Source organism: Cyprinus carpio, chromosome B7 (genome assembly GCF_018340385.1).
Source record: "Cyprinus carpio isolate SPL01 chromosome B7, ASM1834038v1, whole genome shotgun sequence".
Classification (NCBI taxonomy): domain Eukaryota; kingdom Metazoa; phylum Chordata; class Actinopteri; order Cypriniformes; family Cyprinidae; genus Cyprinus; species Cyprinus carpio.
The window spans coordinates 853182-873745 of NC_056603.1; the positions used below are offsets into that span (position 1 = coordinate 853182).

Here is a 20564-nt window from a genome sequence, read left to right on the forward strand (position 1 = left end):
CTACTTAATATTTTTATGGAACTGACACATTTTTTCTTGAGGATGTTGAGAATATAAAGTTAAATATAATAGTTTATATGAAATAGAAATCTGAGGTAACAGTATAAATGGCTTTCGTTACTATTTGATCAATTTAATTCATTCTTCACTGAATAAAGTATATGCATTATCAATATCAGTATGGCAAAAGTCGTGCCTGAATAAATTGTGAATTTTGGAAACTTGAAATTATAAAAATATTTGATGAATATTTGAAAACACAATTGACTTGTTTTCCAAAAATGTAAATCAACTTCCAATTTATTTCTGTATTTAGTCAGACAGGAAGAAATGTGGCATAGGCAAGATCTAATGTGATAAAAAAAATTAGTTGTCTAAGAGATGGACCGATAGAAGAAAGAAAGAGAAAGTTAGGCCCCAGACGGAGGCTTTGCTCTTTGTGTCCCCAATGCAGAGAGCCTTATTGTTCATTAGTGGGTTGCGAACAGAGTCTCCCATAATTGGCCTCCATGGAACTACAACCTTACAAGAGAAGAATTTATTATTATGTGGTGTTTGGAGGGCCTAGAGGGACCAACGGAGTCTGGGTGTCCTACTGTTCTACGTTTACTTTTAACCTGGGTCAACTTAAATGTTATCTCTGTGTTTTTGTTGTTGTTTCTTCCTCTATCATTTATATTTTTTCAGTCCAGCCATCACTCAAGTGGCTCACCAAATTTGTTTGGTGAGCCTTAAGTTTGCGGGAATACAAAAAAAGGACATCTTATTGCACTCTTATAAAGGCATAAGGCTTGAATGCGTCCCCAGAACTACTCCATAACATTTTCATTTTGTCGACCGAATCTCACAATTGTCATCGTACTACAGAAACACCCAAGAAAGGGGAGAGACAGGCGTGAAGAAGGCATATATGAGTGACTGAGTGCTGGTAGAAAGTGAGTGAGAGAAAGAGGGGGTGAGAGTGCTAGTGTCAGCATACTGTTGATATCTTGCAGAAAAGCGAGGAATGCCATGGTTACCGACCCAATACTAAAAGGAGGTGTAGCATAGAAGACAATCAAACACACACACACACACAAAGGGAGGCAAGGGGGAGGGGGTGGACACACACACCACTGGGTCAGAATATGAGAGGCTACAGGCAGGCAGACAGAGGTCAGATAAAAATGAGCCTGTGTCATGATGCTATATGAACTCCCATGCTGCTTTATATGTTATTCAACAGGTCACTGTGTGGAAATTAAAGCAAGTAGCGTGGGTTTCAGCTGTCATGTGACTAGTTGGTACTCTGTAGTTGAACTGATGAGAAAATTCTTTGCATTTTTGATTGGTTAGAGTACTGCACACTTTCGCTATAGCAAGTTGTTAGTAGCTACTTACTTCGATGCTACAGTATTTCCTAGGTATTTATAGTGCTGCTTGCAAAGCATCACTGGTGCTGTTCAATTAGGGTTAGGGATCTGAACAAACCATTAGACCTAAGTATAAACTCTTGCACACAGCTTATTTTTGTACTATGGACAGATGATGATACATCCATCACCATTGTGGTGGCGTAATAAGGTTAGGTGTACTATTATCAGAAGTGCATATTTTTAGCTTGGTGGATAATAATAATAATAATAATAATAATAATAATAATAATAAACCTTAAAAGCCATTAACTCGTTGAAAAAACTGGTTGTACTGCTTAATGGCAATAAAGGTAAATAGCCAAAGGGGATAATCCAATATGCAACAAATCTTTAATTTGCTCAACTCTCATGTCTTTCAAAACGTGTATGAATTTCGTTGTTCTGTTGACGCAAAAGAAATATTTGAAGAATGTTGTTAACCAAAACAGCTTATGGTAGATATTGATTTCCATTAGATATAAGAACGTAAATAAATAATTCTTCTACATTTATTATAGCGCTTTTCTGGGCACTCAAAGCACTTTACATAGAAGGGGTATCTCTCTCCAGCACAACCAGTGTGGAGCATCTCCACTCGCTATATATAGTTATATAATATATACTAGGATATATAATATGCAAGTCAACTGTGCTAACATCCATCTGTCTTGGTTACCCACATCGTCAACAGCCAGAAGTGAAATCCATTCAGCGAATGGAACAACATTAAGGAAGGTAAATGATGACTTTCGATGAACCATAATACCTTATTTTTATGTACTCATCACATTTGTTGTCAAGGTAGTTGTCATAATAGCACATAAGCAAAAGGGGTGCTTAGGTTTAAACTATTTCTCATAATCATTCTGTGCCTCTTCTCACCTCACTTTCTCCACCTCACTTTTGTCTCACCTTGAACTGTTTTAAGCATGGAAATATTTTTGTTCTCTATTGCGTTTTGTCCACTGACTTTCCCCCTCCTCCCTTTTACCTCGACAAACCCCTCACACACAGGAAGAGAGCGGTTGTCTGTATTCTGGGTGTGAGTGCAGATGAGGCCAGTCGTTTTCAGGACACTTTCCTACAGACATACAGAGAGGTGCCGGCCTTCATCCAGCACACCATTCAGCACTGCCACAAACACGGTGTGTGTGATCAACACAGAGTAGTGTTGAAGAAACTAAGTAAGCAACTGACACTCTCTCCCAAAACTCACTCACTTCACAGTTTAGTGTTGCATCGAGCTGCCGTTAGGCCACACTTCTCTACTGATATTTCACACATCATGGTTTTTACACCATGCTGTGAGCTTAAGTCACACACTCATTGTTTCACTTCTACTGTGACTTACAAAGTTACATTTGCTGCTGCCTTTATATTATATTCACGTTTCATCTCAGTGTTGCTTGAAAAGGTCAAGTGTGCAGTTTATTGGCTGTTTTACTATTATTATAAAGTATGAAATTTTACATTTAGTTTGGTGTGCTGTGTCCGCCATGAGAAATATTAATACAAGGTCTGGCAGCTAAATAGAAGGTAACACAAAATATTAGTTAAGTAAGAATGATTAATAGCTAAAAATAAGAAGATCCAATAGTAAATAAGGAAATACAATAGCATACGTTAGGTTCAGTAATAAAAGTGTTAGGTGTGTAGCTACTTTTTTTTTTTGTCAGGCATTATCAAATTTGATAAACATGTCAGATCAGAGTTATTTTAACTGGTTTTTGCACTGGTTAGTAGTTAAAACCAGTGGGTGTCTTTTAACAGGCAATGGAGTGGAAAATAAATGCTTTCACATCTTGTCCTTGAAGGAAATCAGACTGTATTTGACTGTATGACTGTACCTTTGCTATCAGACATTTAATAGATTTCACTCTATTGCCTTCAATCAGACAATCAGTCAGATTAAGACATAATATATATATTGTAAGTGTTCCTGTTCTGATGGCTTGATTTTCCCATTTAGAGAATACTGTAATTGACAAATAGGTTAGAAAATGTATCCAATCTCACTGTAAGGTATGCTGAAATGTTCAATGCTCAGAGAGTTACTTATCAAACAGGCAGAAACAGAATGAAATCTGAAAGTTTCTTCCAGTGTGTTCATTACATACATTGACTTGCCTGCATAGCCTCAAAACACCTGCTATCCTCCTAGAAAAGGAGGAAAGAGATTGAAGAAAATGAAACTGAGAGGGCTGTACAGACTGAGCTTTCTCTCTCAGTTTTCTACTCTCAGGGAGACTCCCTGTGCTGCCTTTTTTAATTTAGAGAGATGCATTTATGTAGCCAATGTAAAGGAGACAAGACTGACACAGGACCTTTCTCAGAGGTAAGAATAACATACAGTATTCTCTGTTGATGCATGCTGTGATGGAGGGCCCAGTGGCCCAAAAAGTATTTGGAGACTTAAATGAAATTTCACACCCAAAATTAATATTGTTATCATTTAGTCACCCTTATGTTGTTCTAAACCTGTATGAATAACTTTCTTCTGTGGAACAGTTTTGGTTACCAATATCAGGATTATTCAAAATCTTCTTTTGTGTTCAGCATGACTACATGGGGAGGTGAACTCATTAAAAAAAAAAAATATGTGCATGTCACTGAAAATAAATGTCATTTAGTTTGATATTTTGTTAATGCAAAGAAAAATAGCACAAGCTTACTTACAAAAAGAGGTTTGGACATTTTCCGCTAGTCAAACAGTTAAGGTAGTTAATCTGGCCTCCATCTGGTGGTTATTCTGCCAAGACCACTCTAGGTGACTACATCCTCAAAAATGGCAAACCAATTTCTTTTAAATACTTTTTTCAAAGTGTCTTAGTCTTTTGCCCAATAATGAAAATTCTGTTCTGTTCATATAATAAAAATAGTTGGTTGCTTTTGACCCCCACTACATTTTTTTGTATGGACAAAATAGTTCAAACATTGTTCAAACTGTTGTCTTTTTGCGCTATGTTGAGAGAAGAAAGTCAAACAGGTTTGGAAAGAAATGAGGCTGAGTAAATAATCACAGATTTGTTGTTGTTGTTGTTGTTGTTGTGTTGGGTGGACTATTTAAGTGTCCAAATATTTTTGGCCACTGTATGATATCTAAGTACACAAAACTTTGAAAAGTAACGTGCACCGGCAACGTTACTGTCATACACTTCTAAAAGGATACGCAGGAAACAAATACACACAAACATTTTGCATTTGAGAAACAAAACACAGAAGCAACACCTATTCTCATTATCTACAATAGCAGATAAACACAACAGCAATTTCCAGTGACGCATCATCACCGTTATCTGTTGATATGACACGCTCACACTGAGCCACACACATTCCTGAACACTGTTACTCATATGCATGCAGTGTTCTCTCTTTGTGCCCCTGGCGTCTCTGTGCTTCTTGGAAAAAGATTTTCCGAATGAGTCCACTGACTGACCTCACATATTTTTCCAGCAGGGGTTTATGTGTAAAGCTTGACCTATTGTCTGACTTACTCCGGAATGCTCTGGCATGAGTGATGATTCGTAAAGAGTATGCGTGTGAACGTGTGACTGAGTATAATAAGGCTGAATGAGTGTGTTTCTGAAGTTGTTGTGTGTGTTCTTTCTTAATGATGCCTTAGGTTTTGTCAAGTCCATAATGGGAAGGCACTGTTCTCTCCTTTACATTCACTCTGCTGACTGGAGCCTTCGAAACCAAGCAGAGAGACAGGCATTTCTACTTGTGTTTGTAATGTTTGCTACATCTGTGATCATCACAATGGCTGTGTGTGTCCCATTAGGCTCAGCTGTAGACCTAGCCAAAATGGCAATGATCAAAATCTGCTCTCAAGTGTCTTCTGTCTCTCACACTGCCAGGTACATCCATCCGTCCAACTTTCCACCTCCCTCTCTCTCTTATAATCCCAAGTGTACCTGAATAATACATTTGAATATGGGAAATGCAGTAACATTTTACAGCAAGTTTCAGTTAGTTAAATGGATGGTTCACCAAAAGAAAATTCTGTTATCTGTATGATACCTAATGCATTATAGGGACAGTTTGTAAAAGGAATAGTTAGTAAAAAAATTCTTTAAAGTTTTGCTTTCATTTATTCACCATTATGTTGTTCCATACCTGTATGACTTTCTTACTTCTAAAAAAAAAAAATACAGAAGAACAGATTTTTGAGAATGTTGTATGGATGTCTTAAAATATCTTCTTTCATGTTCCACAGAAGAAAATAAAGTCATACAGGTTTAGAACAACATAATGGTGAATAAATGAAAGCAGAATTTTAAAGAAAATTTTTACTAACTACCCCTTTTACAAACTGTCCCTATAATGCATTAGGTATCATTCACTAACAAAGAAAGCATTTATTAATCTAGGTTTATGTAAATGTTTACATATGCTATTACAATCTTTCTTATCCAAGGATTCCTTTCCTTTCATTCTTTTTACATATCACAGATCTTCTCTCTTTTTTTCCTTCCTCAGCCCATCTGTGTGAATCATTCAACTTGCAGCGCAGCTCTATATATTACAGTCATTTATCTTTGTTAGCGTCTCTCTATCCCTCCTTCTTCGTTCTTTCTCCTTGCCCCTCCCTCCAAGTCTCTTTCTATTCTGTTCAGTGAGTATTAGGAGATATGTCTGCAATAAATGGCTTCCAGACCAATGTAAAGCTTTGACACATTTAATGTAATATTGCCGTCACACACCAGAAGCTAAACACATCATGGGTTGGTGGTCATGGTCTAATTATCTTCATGTTAAGATTGATAGTTCTCTTCTAGTTTTCTTTTTATCTTTTTAGGCTCGAGGCTCAAATCCATGATGCGCTGCTGTTTCAAGTGGAGATCTCACAAGTGGAGCAGTTTGCCAGTGAGGGAGACCATGTCCTTTTATATGAACATGAAAGGAATAATTTGAGTGAAATAATATTTAAAATGAATAAGTAAAAAAATAAGTAAATAAACTAAATTCTTATTTTAGTATTATTTATATACTATTACATTTTTCATGAATATTTTGAATTAGCTTTTAAATTTTTATTTCTAATTATTATTTGATTTTTTTTTTTTTTTTTTTTTTTTTTTTTTCGTTTTGTGAGATAACATGGGATTAAACTATATCAATTAGTTTTTAGAGACAAAAAAAAACATTGGCCATTACGATAAAATATTTTGATTATTATGTTGGTGAACAATGTTGGTGAAGAAGACCATGGAATCACTTCAGCACATTGAAAATTTGGGAGTGAATCTCTCTCTGTAAGTGAACACCCACACAGCTTCTTTTTTAATGACGGCCAATTTAACTTAGTATAAAGAAGAGCTTCTGGATGTAGAGAAAGTAACATGCCATGATTTATTTACTTTCTTCCTTTTTGCTTCATACACATTTTATAGCTCTAATAGAAGCCTTAATCATATCAGACAGACTTTCAAACAGATTTGTCCACTATAAATGCGATTTCACTGTGTCATAGCATTTGATTGGTAACCTAATTAAGCTGCACTGCATTTCCAGATGGCCTTCCCTCCTACAGCCTGGATATAAATTACTGTAAAACTAAATGATGCAGCAGTTGTAGATCAGAAGATATAGGCGCTCTAGTGATCCCAGTTCATTTCTCTCTATCCTTAGGTGCCCCTCAAAGTCTCACCGTCCACAGGACCATCATGGGGCTCAATGTGCGAGATGGACCTCCCCTGCAATATTACAACTACATCTCTCTGTGTCTCCCGCGCTTCCTCTCATCCCGTAACTATGGTAACCAGGCAGCTGCAGTTCCCAATTCTTGTTTCTCGCTGATGTATCCGAGGGCAACGGTAGGAGCAAGCTGGATCGTACCAGTTTTCTTTTTTTGGGGGCGGCTTCTCTTGATTCATTTTTATCCTTTTACTGTTGTATTCTGTTTTTCTTCTCACTGTTCAGAAGCAAGTATCTCTTTGCATAAGAATAGAAGTAGCTATTAAATAAATTTTTTGTTTGTTTACAGTTTGTACACCTGATGTTGCCACATGCTCTTCAATACATCTGTCTATTGATATATTCAGAGAACAAATAATAAATATGGCCCTCTGTCATAAAGAAGACTTAATTTCGCATGTATTATTGGCTTGGTGAGCCGATGGTGCTGCTATCTGTTTCTAAGCCGCTGTGATGGAACGTCTGTCTCCTGATGAATATTAATAAACTCGGTCCTCATTTAGTGAGTCTCGCTCACTCCATTTTAAACCTGTTAATCTTATCTCTTCCTTTTCCACGGCACCTCACAACTTGTTTAGCAGCAGCCCACTGTCTTTTTGCTATATCTCTGTCTCGTTTGTACACAGTCCACACACACACATACACTGACTGACCCAGATTTTCAGTGTCCGTCTGTGGCGTCAGATCTTCTGTGCCCCCTCTTGCAATACACTCTATTAATACAAGCACACCCTTGAAAAATGTTCCAGTCACTGTGCAGGTTGCTGTTTTTGTTTTCAGAGGCGTTAACAGTGCAGATGGCTGTAACCCTCTCTGAATGTCAAGATATCCCTGAAAGCCTGTTCTTAAAGGGTCTGGCGCTGCTGAGAGTAGAAACCATTTACCCTGCTAGGTCATAATCCGTCTGTTCTATCTAAAAGTCATTAATTAATGCTTAGCCTCACTGAGATTTGGTGGAGAAGATCCTTTAGGATGTGTAACGGGGGATCGGTAATGAGATCATGTTTGAAACAAATTTATTTTAATACTTCCATATTACTTATAGTTAGGAAATGTATTATGGCGTTTGACTTGCTGAAATCAAGGTATTTTCAAAGGCCTCCAAACCATATTGCCATAATAAGAGGTAAATAATGTTGCCCTTATCTAACTAGATTTTTGAATGTTCTTGATATGTGTGCATCTGTTGCTTTTAAAACTTGTTCAGACACGTGTACAAGCTTTATGAATCATTCCTTTAATTGATACAGTATGTACAGCCTTTCTTTCATAAATCAGGAAAACTTTTCTTTACATCTTTACAAAGTTCCTGTGTATTGAGGAAATTAATGAAAAAGGGGAAACTCTTAAACAGCAGTTATAAAAAATAAAAAATAAAAACTTCAAAGGAAGGTCAGGCAGTACAATGATTTCAGACTCAAAGAACCAGGTGATCACTGTGACCAAATGGGTAAAGCAAGGTCAGATTTACCATGCTGAAAACCTCAAACCTCATTTTTCCCTAAACACAATTCTACCCAGCCCCATTTGTGGCTTCTGACCCCGCCCCATGTATGGCCGCATATCATTTCCCTGCTGTGCTTTGTGTGGGCTTGTTTCTATAGTAACAGGCAGCCAATGACTGAAATGTGACCACGCTGACATAAACGGGGCAACTAATGCCAACTTACACCAGAAATGTAAACATGAGCATTTAAAAGGTAAAGAAAAGGTGTTTCTGCCAACTTGTGAAATTATCTTTTAAGTGCCATACATTTCCAAAGTATTTCCAGGGATTTACCCATAAATTAGTCACTAGTTGTAACTTCTAAAAGCCCATAATAAGTGCTAAGAGGATGCTGGGACTCTGAAAGTTGCTTTTGCTCTGACTGGCACAAATGTATGCTGTTTGTATAGTTAGAATTGAGTCTCAGTTTGCAGTTGTTTCCCAAAGTGTACAGTTGTCGGTTTTTTATTTTTTGTAAACATCTTAATTATATTTATATAGTTTCTGTTACAAAATGATCATAAAATGTTCCCAAATGCTATTTACAGTAAATTACACTTTACAACTTTACAGATATTAAAATGTTAATAAAAAAGGTTAATTGTTTTTGTTTTTAAGAAAAATCATAAAAGCTCTGTTAATATGAACCTGTGCGTATTGCGTCACTTTTAAAACTGGTGTGTGGTGTTGATTTTTTTGATTACTGTCACAGATAGTTGGAGACTGCACTCCTGGTGAATCAGGAGACAGTGGATACTTGAGACCGACCAATCGTGGTTCAGAGCATGACACACAACTTTCAGAGGCCCATGACATCACCCAGTCACAAAGGTTTCTCACTTATTTTTCCAGGCTTCATATCAGTAAAACTAACATAAAAATCCAGCAAAAACTGAAGAATACAAGAAGCAAGTAAAACATGTTAGTTGTGTAATTAAAATAAAGGAAACATAAGACGTTATGAGAATATACAAAACATAAAATTCACATTCACACTTTGTCAGGCCTTGGCTTGCCCGTGGTGATGTTGCTGTATCGATACTAATAACATCTTAGCAACTGTCACCAGTAAAGGGATGAGGGATTGAACATCAATGCAGCATTTTAACATTTTTATAATCTCATGGATCATATTCTTATGTTGTTGTTTTTTTTTTCAGCTGTGATACTTTGTATTATTGCTTGATAAAATGGCACATAGGCTTGATTTCCAAATGAATTCTACAAAGATGAGTTGTGGTAAACATCTTAAAGACAAACGGCCAAAAGAATGAAATACAGCAAACATCTCGACTTTGGCAAATTTATCTTTTAAAAAATACTTTTAATACATTGTAGTGGATGATAAAGAAGCGCAAGACAAACCCTTATTTAAAAAAATGAACCAAAAAAGAAAATAATAATACAGTTGGACTACAAGTGCCACTACCTCCTTGGCACTTGAAGCCACAGTTAAGGGAGTGCTTTCAACTTAGAAAATGAAGGGAGAAGGGAGAAGCTCCACACATTGGTGCCTTGGCTTGTTCCATGCATCCCCTAAACTAAAGGGTGACCGTGATGAAGCAAGACCATCTACCATTGTGGATTTTCCCAGACTCCCTTCTCCTCCTCTGTTAAGTGAAACATTCTTAGCAGCCATCTCTTTCATGCAGGTTACCAAGGTCAATCTGAATGCCTTATCAACTGTTCTTTTGAACTAACACTAGAAATATATATACAAAGAATGCACTTTATTTCTGTTTTTTCTTTTCTCTTTTTTTAAGACATGGGTAAACTCCCAGCTTTTTATCCTTGCGTAACAACTTGGCCACACTGCTTCAACTTTCAGAGACTTTCACTAGCCAGTCAAGTCACCAGTCTAAACCCACACATGACACACTAACTGTATACATAAATCCAAATTATTTGAGCCTTTAGCATGTGCAAAAGTTTTAGCATGTGCAAAACTAGAGGCATGATCAGGGACTGGTCAACGGGTTAGTTAAACACAAGCAGTGATCATGGTGTTCTTGCACTTGCTTGCAATTTTAGCATTACAATAAGGCTCTCTTCAATCTGGCAACAATACATGCACCTTATACATGAAATCCCTAATCCCATGCTAACTGCATTCAGAATAATAAGATAAGGATTTTCAAGGCAGTTGCACTACAGAATAAGAATAACACTCATAGCAAAAGACCTCGAGTACATCAAACACTGTTCAAATCTGGATCTTCAAAATACGTAATACATTGCTGATTGCCGTGTACATTCACATCTGCCAGCACTATGGTAAATCCCATTAAGACATTAGTGTGTGTTTTTCCCAGTTGATCTGATGCTGATTCCTTAATGTGGAATTGAATATAATTGCGCTCCTTGTATATTTTCATACTCTATTCCATTTATGTGTGTTTGTAGATTGTTTTAACCTTTCACAGTTTAGCGCAAATGTTTCACAAGATCTCAGGTAAGCGATCTGTAGGCTGTTTGCTTTGGGTTTACACTGGCCTTCGTGCTGATAGATTAAATATCCCATCATGGATTCAGTCATCCCAGCATTTCTTCTTAAGGATGTTAAGTGCATTCAAACACAGCGTAGCTGACCACCTATTGAGTCAATTTTAAGGGAAGCAGGTGAATGCTATGTTTAATTTGACTGGCACACACTGGCAAAGTTGTGTCTAGTGAATTGCTTTCTAAGTGCCTTATTCGTTTCAACCCACATGGCTAAAATAGCGACGTCCTCAAGTAAAGTGAGAAGTGTCACGTAACTGAACGGTAATCAAAACGGCGCATTCAGATAAATAATTTCAAGGCCTTCTTACAAGAAAAAGGACATCTCACAATATCCTAAAAGATGACATTAAGAATTTTAGCATGAACTGAAATTACATAGAAATATAATAAAGAAACAGCTCCACTTTTAAGACTTGCCATGTGAAAGATGGTATTTTCTTGCTCATTTTTCTTTCAAAGACGTTTCATGCAACAGTTTCTTTGAACAATGAAACACATATATTTGTTATATGTTCAGTTAAAAAAAGAAGCTTGTTTTACATAGTTTTAAATATACTTCTTTTCCAGGGCAGGCACCGTACGCACAAACCAGGTACAGAGGCATGCCACATACTTGCATTGCTCTTGCATTCTACTATTGGCAGCTGTGATGTCATTGAAGCAGTAAGCTGGTGGGTAGTCCTATTATTTGGTTGGCCCCGCCCATCTCACATTCTAAGCCACGCCCACAACTCTCCGCACTGCTACTGTGACATCACAGAGGGAGGGAAGTATGGGGATAGTACAAGCTAGAATGGGAAAAAGGCAGCGCAACAAGACTCCGTGGCGCATGCAGAGATGGGGGTGGAGATGAAGGGTGGGGACGAAAGGGAGGGAGAGGTCTGGCCCAGGGTTGCAGTCAGATATTCGGATGGGGGTGGGGTTAACGTCGAGGAAAACTGACGATGTTCATGTTTATTTGTTATGTTTTTTGTTTGTTTGTTTTTTGCACTACATGTTACTTCTATGCATTTTAAATCACATTTAGTTTCTTAACTTTATACAACATTATGTCACAGATGAGGCTCATTGTGGTTTGTATCTCTCCCTGTGCTGGTACTGTGATAGGAGGATAGAGACAGAGAGAGATTACGGGTATGTCATAATATATGTATTCAAACATTTTACATATACATATTGAATAGTTCCAGAATATAACGCCTTATATACTGTGTACGTATACAGTCGATTTTTTTATATATATTTATCCAAATTTAGATTTGTGCTCAGATTAATTTCTGTTTTATCCTCATATTGCTGCTTTTATGTCACCCAAGTTTAATTTGAATACAATTGCAGTCTGATTGTTTTTGCTTTGTTTGTATTTTAGATATGCATCGGAGGAGCAATATCAGATTGGGAAGCATGTTTTGTGGTAAGTATTTTTCCCCAAATTATCCACAAAGTATACAAAAGTTTCATTAAGTCATTATTAAAGCTTCATTAATTCGATACACAAATAGATATGTGCTAAAATCGGATCAATGACAATTATGTGATACAGATTATCGCAGTATATGAAATGTGTGTACTCTTATAATCACATTTCAAGTGATTTTTTATTTTTTTTTTGTAGATTTTAGATTTCAAGTTATTTTTTTTGTAGCACTTATATCTGTAAACGTGAAATTCACTGACTGTAACTGTTATGTCAGCCAAATTAAGTGTAGAGAAAATTAGTTTTCTTTAACATGATGAACATTCATGTTTTTCTAGTAATTTCTGACCTTTGTTGATACTGTGGCACAGCACTAGGAACCTTCTCAACAAAACAAAAAAGATTATATTGCAAAGTTGTTATCATAACCTGTTAAATAAGAGGTGCTTAGGGATGTAAATCATCATAATCACATTTCTAGCTCTTTTTGTTCATCAGTTTGACACAGTTAAAAATTCTGTGCTTTGGACTAAAAATTACAATTCGATGGACTGTTTGACTCCACCAGACTGCTGCTTTTGCAAGTTTCAAACGTACTTCCTCAGGAGGAAGGTGGCATCAGAAAAGGTGGATCAAACTTTACTACCTCCTTCCCTCCAGTTCCGATGTCCATTGGATCATGAACTGTGATGATAGTGGTCTGTGCTACTCTGTGGATCGGCCTATAGAATGGTTTAGAAACAGGTCAGAGGCAGATTTAGCTGCCTTGATTAATGTGTTTTAAAGGAGAATCTATCACTGTGAACCCATTTACATTTATATCCAATCAAAAAATCATTGGGGCTATTCATTTGTTCATGGTGTTTCAGGGCAAGATGACCATGAAAAGAAAGAATAAGTCCTGGTCAAAGGAATGAAACGTTCTGCTAAAAAACAATGATCATGAAAATAAGAATACAAATTAAAATGAATAAAAATAAAGGTTGTAGGAACACATAGGACTTAAAAAAAGCCCAAAACATAAATAAATAGGTAGAATAAGCATTGTCGTTTATATTCTATCTTCTGCACTCATGTTAACTCTCTGTCTCTCACTCTTCATGAAGCTGTAATCGATACCGGCTGTAGCGAATCTGGAAGAAGAGCCTCTCCAGCAGTGAACGGGTCATCCCTGGTAGCGTGTAGTCCTCAGTGTCTCCCACTCGCCGGAAACCCAACGACTCATACAGCTTGTGGGCAGCCATCTTGACTGCTGTTGTTCCCAGAACCACAGCCGAGTAGTTGTTTAACATGGCAAATTCTAAAACACGTCGACCCAGAGCCTTGGCGATGCCTTTTCCACGGAAGCGAGAGTCCACTGACATGCGACGGAGTTCCAATGTGTTGTCATCTTCTCGGCCTTGCGCTGCCACGATGCCCACAACCTGGCCTTGCAGAACTGCCACCCAGAAACAAGAGCCTGTGGGAATCAAAACAAACAGATCTTTAGACTAAAACTTTGGCAGCTATATGTAAAATCTAGTTTTCAATTAAAGTGTCTTGATGAAAAACTTAAGAGTAAGAACTTTTTTCTGCCCTCCAGGGGTCATGCCACTTTCCATCTGAATCTAAAATTCATCATAGTATGGGCTGCTTTTCAACACCTCTCATCATTAGAAGATCAAGCCAATCAAATCTTTCAGTTCTAGACTAATTGAAATCCATTCATCTTGCATTATATAGAGAATCAATGATTCAGTTTTCAATAAGATTGGCAAAGTAGCCGATGAGAGGTTTATTCAAGCTGCTAATGTTCAATAAATGTGCTGCACTGAAACAGTAAAGTGGAGGTAAACAATTAAGCAAAGTTATGCTCTTTTCAAGTATAAAAAACACTTGATTAACCTTAAACATTTTTTAAACTCTGAAAATTAAGTTACGTTCACATGGAGATACATAGTGATGTTGCATTAGTGTGAGTGCAGCTTACAAATAGATTGAGTTCTGAAATGTGAAACCACATTTAAGCACACTGTGTAGCAGTCTGTAATTATGGATCATGCCAGTCAAATTCGATTCCAATTGCCGGAATTACAGATGCCCAAATGTGCTGTTAATAAAATATAACACATGGGAAGAGACATTTATGGTTAGTTCATTGTTACTTTCACATATTTAGCTTGTTCATCTTTTAATGGTTGTGCAATGGAAAGCCTGTCGTAATAATTTGTTTACAATGTTTTGTTGTACGAAGAGTAATAAAATATGTGCGCCATCAAAGGTATTGGTGAGTTCCATGATTGACATAATTTAAATTTGTTTTTATATGCTCAAATGCTGATTATGTTACCACTGATGACTGATGATAATTCTCAGAATTCCATGACTTGGGGGAATTTGGGAAGTGGAATTACCGGATTATGTGCACTTTCTCTTGTTGGGCAAGTCAACTGTCATCTGTAGGTCAGATCAGGACAGGAGCGGATCACAGATTACGGTATTTCTAATCTTTAGCATTATTCATGCTTGTAAGGCTCAGTTCTGTTCTGCTGAACTAACTAAGTTGCTTGTGGAGTTGCAGAGAGAAGCGAGTGGCAGGACTGTCACATCTGTGCCACAGAAACTGCAAAGAATATATACAAAATGACGTGACTAATCTCTGATTTCTCCAAGAAAAATATGGACAGACAAAGGTATGTCTGAACGAATGAGTTTTTAAATTAATATTGTTATCTTCTATCATGCATACTAATTGTTTTTTGTTAAGAATTAACTTCTTTGAAGCACTCATGGTTCATCGAATTCTTAAGCATCTAGTCAACACCACCTTCTAAAATCAGAAAACTATTTATTCTGTGTAGAATAAAGTATCATAAAGAGAATTCACTGAACATCAAGTAGTAACACAACATAAAATATATAACACTGCATAAGTGTAATATTTATGTAGAAGGAGTTGCGGTCTTTCTACATAAAGATAGTAGTGCTGAGAATATCATAGTGCCATGTTGTGACATATTGCTATATCACACAGAGGTGTGTGTGTCATAATTGCATTGGCTTCAGGGCTATTAATCTGTAAGACTGAACATCCTGCTGTACACTCATTAGTTTTACTATACACACACACACACACACACACACACACACACAACACAACCCCTCCCCAGCTGTCTGATAAATGCTTCTCGTGTATATGTGCAAGGCCACTAAAATGGAGAAAAATAACATTAGGCAATTATATTGAACAACTTTTTATGATCATTATTAACACTATTTCCTGCTGAATATGCAGTTTCACATCACATTAAGGAAATTAAATGTGCCACAAATATCATTTCATTATGTCATTAATGACTTGCGGGTAGCAAAACAGATCTGCCTGTGTATTTTCACTTATTAAAGCGATATCTTCCTGCTTTATATTATGGGGTGTTTGTTATCTTCCAAGTACCTGACAGAAACTATGTCCCTGGAATGTTATAAGCCACTCCAAATAGATGTTTAGTGCATTCAAGAAACATCTAGCTCACCCTGGCAGACAACCCGTATATTCTTTTACCATTTCCTCCTCAGATGCAGGACTCCACATTAGCATAGCAAGAGAGAAAATCCCTTGGGAGAATCCTTTGTCTGCATGCTGCAACTAAACAAAACTACCATACATAACTCACAGCGGGGCTTTGATTCACACCTTCCCCCATTCCCTGACCCCCAGTCTTCAATTCTCTCTTTCATTTGAGGCAGGACTAAATAAGAAGTCTGTATGCATAGAAACTTTCTGCAACTAATACTATTTTATGCAAAGATGCATAAAACTAATGACAGTAAAGACATTTATAATGTTTTTAAAAAGATTAATATTTCATATAAATTGTTTTTTTAGCACTAATACTGTGAAATGTTTTTGCAAATTTAAAATAACTGTTTTCTATTTTAATATATTTTAAAATACAATTTATTCCAGGAATGACAAAGCTGAATTTTCAGCAGCCATCACTCAGTGTAACATGATCCTACAGAAATCATTCTAATATGCCAATTTGCTGTTGCTTAGTATTTTTGTGGAAACAGAAATATATTGTTTTTAGGATTCTTTAATGAAGAAAGTTCATAAGAACAGAATTTATTTTAAAAAGGCATAACAACATACAAGTCTTTACTGTCACATTTGTCAATTTAATGCATCCTTGATTAATGAAAGGATTTTTTTTTTTTTTTTTTTAAATCTTACAGAACTTTATGGGAGTGTATAATTTTATGTCACTCTTACATCATTCCCCAGGGCATGCATGATAGACAATTCACACAGCACCATCAGACACATCAAAACATGTTTTTATAGAGTAATAAAAGATTTCAGCCACCCAGCATTCAATCTGCACATGCTACTACCATCTAGCAAACAATTCCAGAACACCGATCCAAAACTACTAGGTAAAAGAACACTTTCTACCTGCAAGTCGTCTGCCACTAGCTAACCTCCATTATTTTGTCACTTTCCAAGTGTGCTTTTAATAATATCTGCAGTATGTATTAGTATTTTTACTACTATATCACAAATGAGGTACATTAAGGATTATAGCTGTAATTTTGAGTTTGCCGCAATACAATTATCAGCATTTTCCCTCCCTTCAATCAATAGGGTCACATGAATCCAAACAGTTATCCTCAAGAGCAGAACTGAGAGAGACTTTCTGCATATTTCATGAGTCTTCTGCATTAAAGCTACACATCAGCTATTCATCCCCTCTTGGACTCGTAAAGTGCAGTCTTTAGCCTCAGTATCACAGGTACCGATCCTGAGAATATTTGTTCTGGTGAGATAAATGTTTGATTGGGAAAGCTGGTGCTGGGAGACTTATTTCAGTAATTAAATATGATGTTTATATATGTATTTGAGCGTGTGTGTTTGATTACTATAAATATATTCCCTACCAAGTGCCCGGGTGCCATTTGGCATAGACATATTTATACATCATACATTATATATTAAAATATAGTGACTTTTTTATATTAGATGTCAGTGACTTCACCAATACAATTAACTGCTTACACACCACAGAATCTGCAAACAAATATTAAATGCATACAGTACCATTCAAAAGTTTGTCAGCAATTTATTTTTTTAAGAAATATATTTTTTTATTCAGCAAGGACGTTAGATTGATCAAAAGTGAAAGTAAAGAATTTTACATTGTAACAAAATAAAAATATTTTATATAAATGTTTTTTTTTTTAACTTTATATTATTGAAAGAATCAAGAAAACTTGAACACCAGATCAGCATATTAGAATGATTTCTGAAGGAAGCTTAAAATTATTTCAAATTAAAATGATCTTTTTCTTTCTTTATTTATTTATTGGAATGTGATTTTGATCAGATAAAAGTAGCCTTTTTTTTTTTTTTTTTTTTTTTTTTTTTATCGTACAGACCCAAACTTTTGAACAGTAGTTCATATGTGTGTCCAGGTTTGGCTATACTTATGAGGGCCATATATTTTCAAATGTCCTCACAAATGTAGCGAAACATGTTGAAAATCTAGTTGTGATGATAATTTTGTGTGAATGTGTGTGTGCTTGAAATGACGCCTTACCTGTGGGTTTCATGTAATATGCCTCAATGTCAGCCATATCAGTGTGCAGAGCACAGTCCAGGTAGTTGAGAATGACTTTTCTGCTGTAGTAATAACGTGCACCCATTAGAATAAATGGTGCGCAGAAGGTCAGTGTGAAGGATTTGGTCATAAAATAGCACATTACTATGGAGAAATGGAAGAAAAATAAACGACACCTGTCAGAAAAGAGAATCAAATGTTTGATTTTTGGTAGAGGAGAGACAAACAGACATCAAATGTTTTACACACTAGGAGTGTGCAGATACACCCTGAGCAGTGAGATGTAGTGCAAAGTAATTGAAAAGTGTATCCTGTTAAAAAACTAAATCTTTATACATTTGTACGGCTTGGAAATTTAATGGCCAATGGATGGCGCTAAAACAGGGTCTTCACTTTTCCAAGAAAATCTGAGTATGTATATGTCGAGAATGTTGACACTAGATGGCGCTCTTGAGTGCAACTGACTTGCTGCATTATCCACACACTCCACTGCAACACGATGCGCACTGTTTACTGTCAACATAGAGGTGCTTTCAACTCCAACTCACTGTAAATTGCGCTTACAAAGTCTTTGCTACTCAAGTATTAGCCTTTATGATTCATTTATCTGAGAAACGATTGCCGTAGTTCAGTGATGCAGCGTACTCTAAGCGTATACAGTATGTAAGTTTATGGACATTGTTAAAACACCCCTTTCATTTCAGATGTGTGGCATAAATATATTTTCAAGGCAGCATAAAAAGGTTACTGTCTAGCCAGATCGCCAAGGTGCTCGGTTACGCCTGTAGTCGAAAACCACTGAAAATCATTAGTAAACATGAAAAGGAAATAATCATTAAATATTGTGCGTGTCATTGATAGTTAACAATTCTCTGTAAACAAAACGTCACATATCTCAACAGGCAACAAACACAACTTCTTGCACTAACATGAGACGTATGTGGGGAACGCTGTGCGCCCGCGCGCGGGATTCATTCATTCATTCGGGTCGCGCGCACACATTCACCGGTGCCGCATGCTCTGGACTGCTGCTGCCTTTGTGAGTCCTGTACTCATATTCACTTGGCATTTTAAACAAAAAAAGATTATGTAAGCGGAGAAAAAGAAATAGCTTTTTAGTTTTACGCATTAAATGTCTGAATTGATTAGGCTCGTCGCTTTAGTTATAAATGAACTCAAACAGCTCAGAGCTTATTTTCACATGTTGCAGAGGAACCCGTTACGCTCATCCTATACCCATAGTTTGACCACATACCTGTGAGTAAAGCATAGATAAATTGGGTTCTAGTTTGCTGTTTTAGACCCCGAAATGCCGAATTGGGTATCCGCTCCATGATTCCCTCGTTGAAGATCCGGCGCACCTCCTCATGGTCCGAACGTTCAAACTCGCGAATAAAAACCTGGTCCCGTTTTTCAACCTTACTCTCGAGCGCACTGGGAGAAGGCGAAGAAGACGTCCACATTTGCGCGGAGGAAACTATAATTGAATCTTTTTTGGTCCCAGCTATGGCCTCGTGTTCTTCTGCAACGATTTTAGTCTCGCAAACCATTTTGGGAGACGAACAATGCATGCAACTGGCCTGAAATGAACTGAAATTGGGGAGAAAAAAACAAAACAAAAGATGGATGATGGTCTTCTTTATTATGGAAAGAAAAAAGACTGATGTACTACTGCAACCCTGAGCTTCCTCACGACCAAGACTTATGCAGACGGTGCATCGCAAGTAGTATTTATAACGCAGATTCTGGGGTGTGGGTGTTCTCCTCACCTCCCTGATTGGATGCGGCTGTGCCGGCAGTGGGAGGCCGCTCAGCGCTGTGCCACATGACGGCGGTGGGAGGCGAAAGCACAAAAGATATACACCGTAACGTGCCTTTTTGAAACAAAGTATTTTTGCCCCCGTCGGTACACCGGCGAAATTCCTCACATGTTTGTGTTTTGGGTGGAGGGTGAACCCATGGCTTCGTATGATGCGCGAGGTGTCGCCATGAACCCCGCGTTTGATTGCAGTATCAGCAACGTCACGACGATGCAACATCACGCAACATCAGTCTACGGTCACCAGCGACACATTTTACAGTGCGTGTGCAAATGTTGACGGGTTTCACTTTCATCTACTGGCACAGGACTGCTTGTTTTACGAGTGTGTGAGTGACACTTTTACTGCACTGCAATGTTTCGCTTCGGTTTAAGTTTTTCCAGCACACCCCTTTGTTCTTGAGATCCCAGATCACCGTGGCCATGTACGCTAACCATAAGCGACTTTATGACTTTTTTATAAAGGCGCTTATGAATATAAGCAATCGTGCGTTTATTTACAGAATACGGTCGTGTATTGTGGGCTTACGCTTGCTTGAGCCCCAAAGCACAATAAAGTATCAGCGAGCGACCACTAATTACAGCTGTCAAATGATCAAGACTGTTTCTTCCTTTTTCCATTTCCCAAATGTGCATGCGCACGAGAGAGACA

The 20564-nt window shown here is 37.2% G+C and overlaps 1 protein-coding gene across 1 annotated transcript; it reads right to left on the minus strand.

The window, feature by feature from the left end:
* Positions 1-9840: 9840 nt before the first annotated feature.
* nat8l (N-acetyltransferase 8-like) lies at positions 9841-19867 on the minus strand. The gene is made up of 3 exons (XM_019106671.2): positions 19349-19867; positions 18073-18237; positions 9841-13955 (listed from the first exon to the last, which is right to left on the minus strand). Exons 1-3 carry the CDS (start codon positions 19662-19664, stop codon positions 13588-13590), a joined length of 849 nt encoding a protein of 282 aa, XP_018962216.1. The 5' UTR covers positions 19665-19867; the 3' UTR covers positions 9841-13587.
* Between the last annotated feature and the right edge of the window lie 697 nt (positions 19868-20564).

Coding starts and splice junctions, on each gene's coding strand:
- nat8l (XM_019106671.2), bottom strand. CDS start 19,664: ATGCATTGTTCGTCTCCCAAAATGGTTTGCGAGACTAAAATCGTTGCA. Junction 18,238..19,348: donor TATCTATGCTTTACTCACAG/GTATGTGGTCAA, acceptor ATTTCTCCATAG/TAATGTGCTATTTTATGACC. Junction 13,956..18,072: donor ATATTACATGAAACCCACAG/GTAAGGCGTCAT, acceptor TGATTCCCACAG/GCTCTTGTTTCTGGGTGGCA.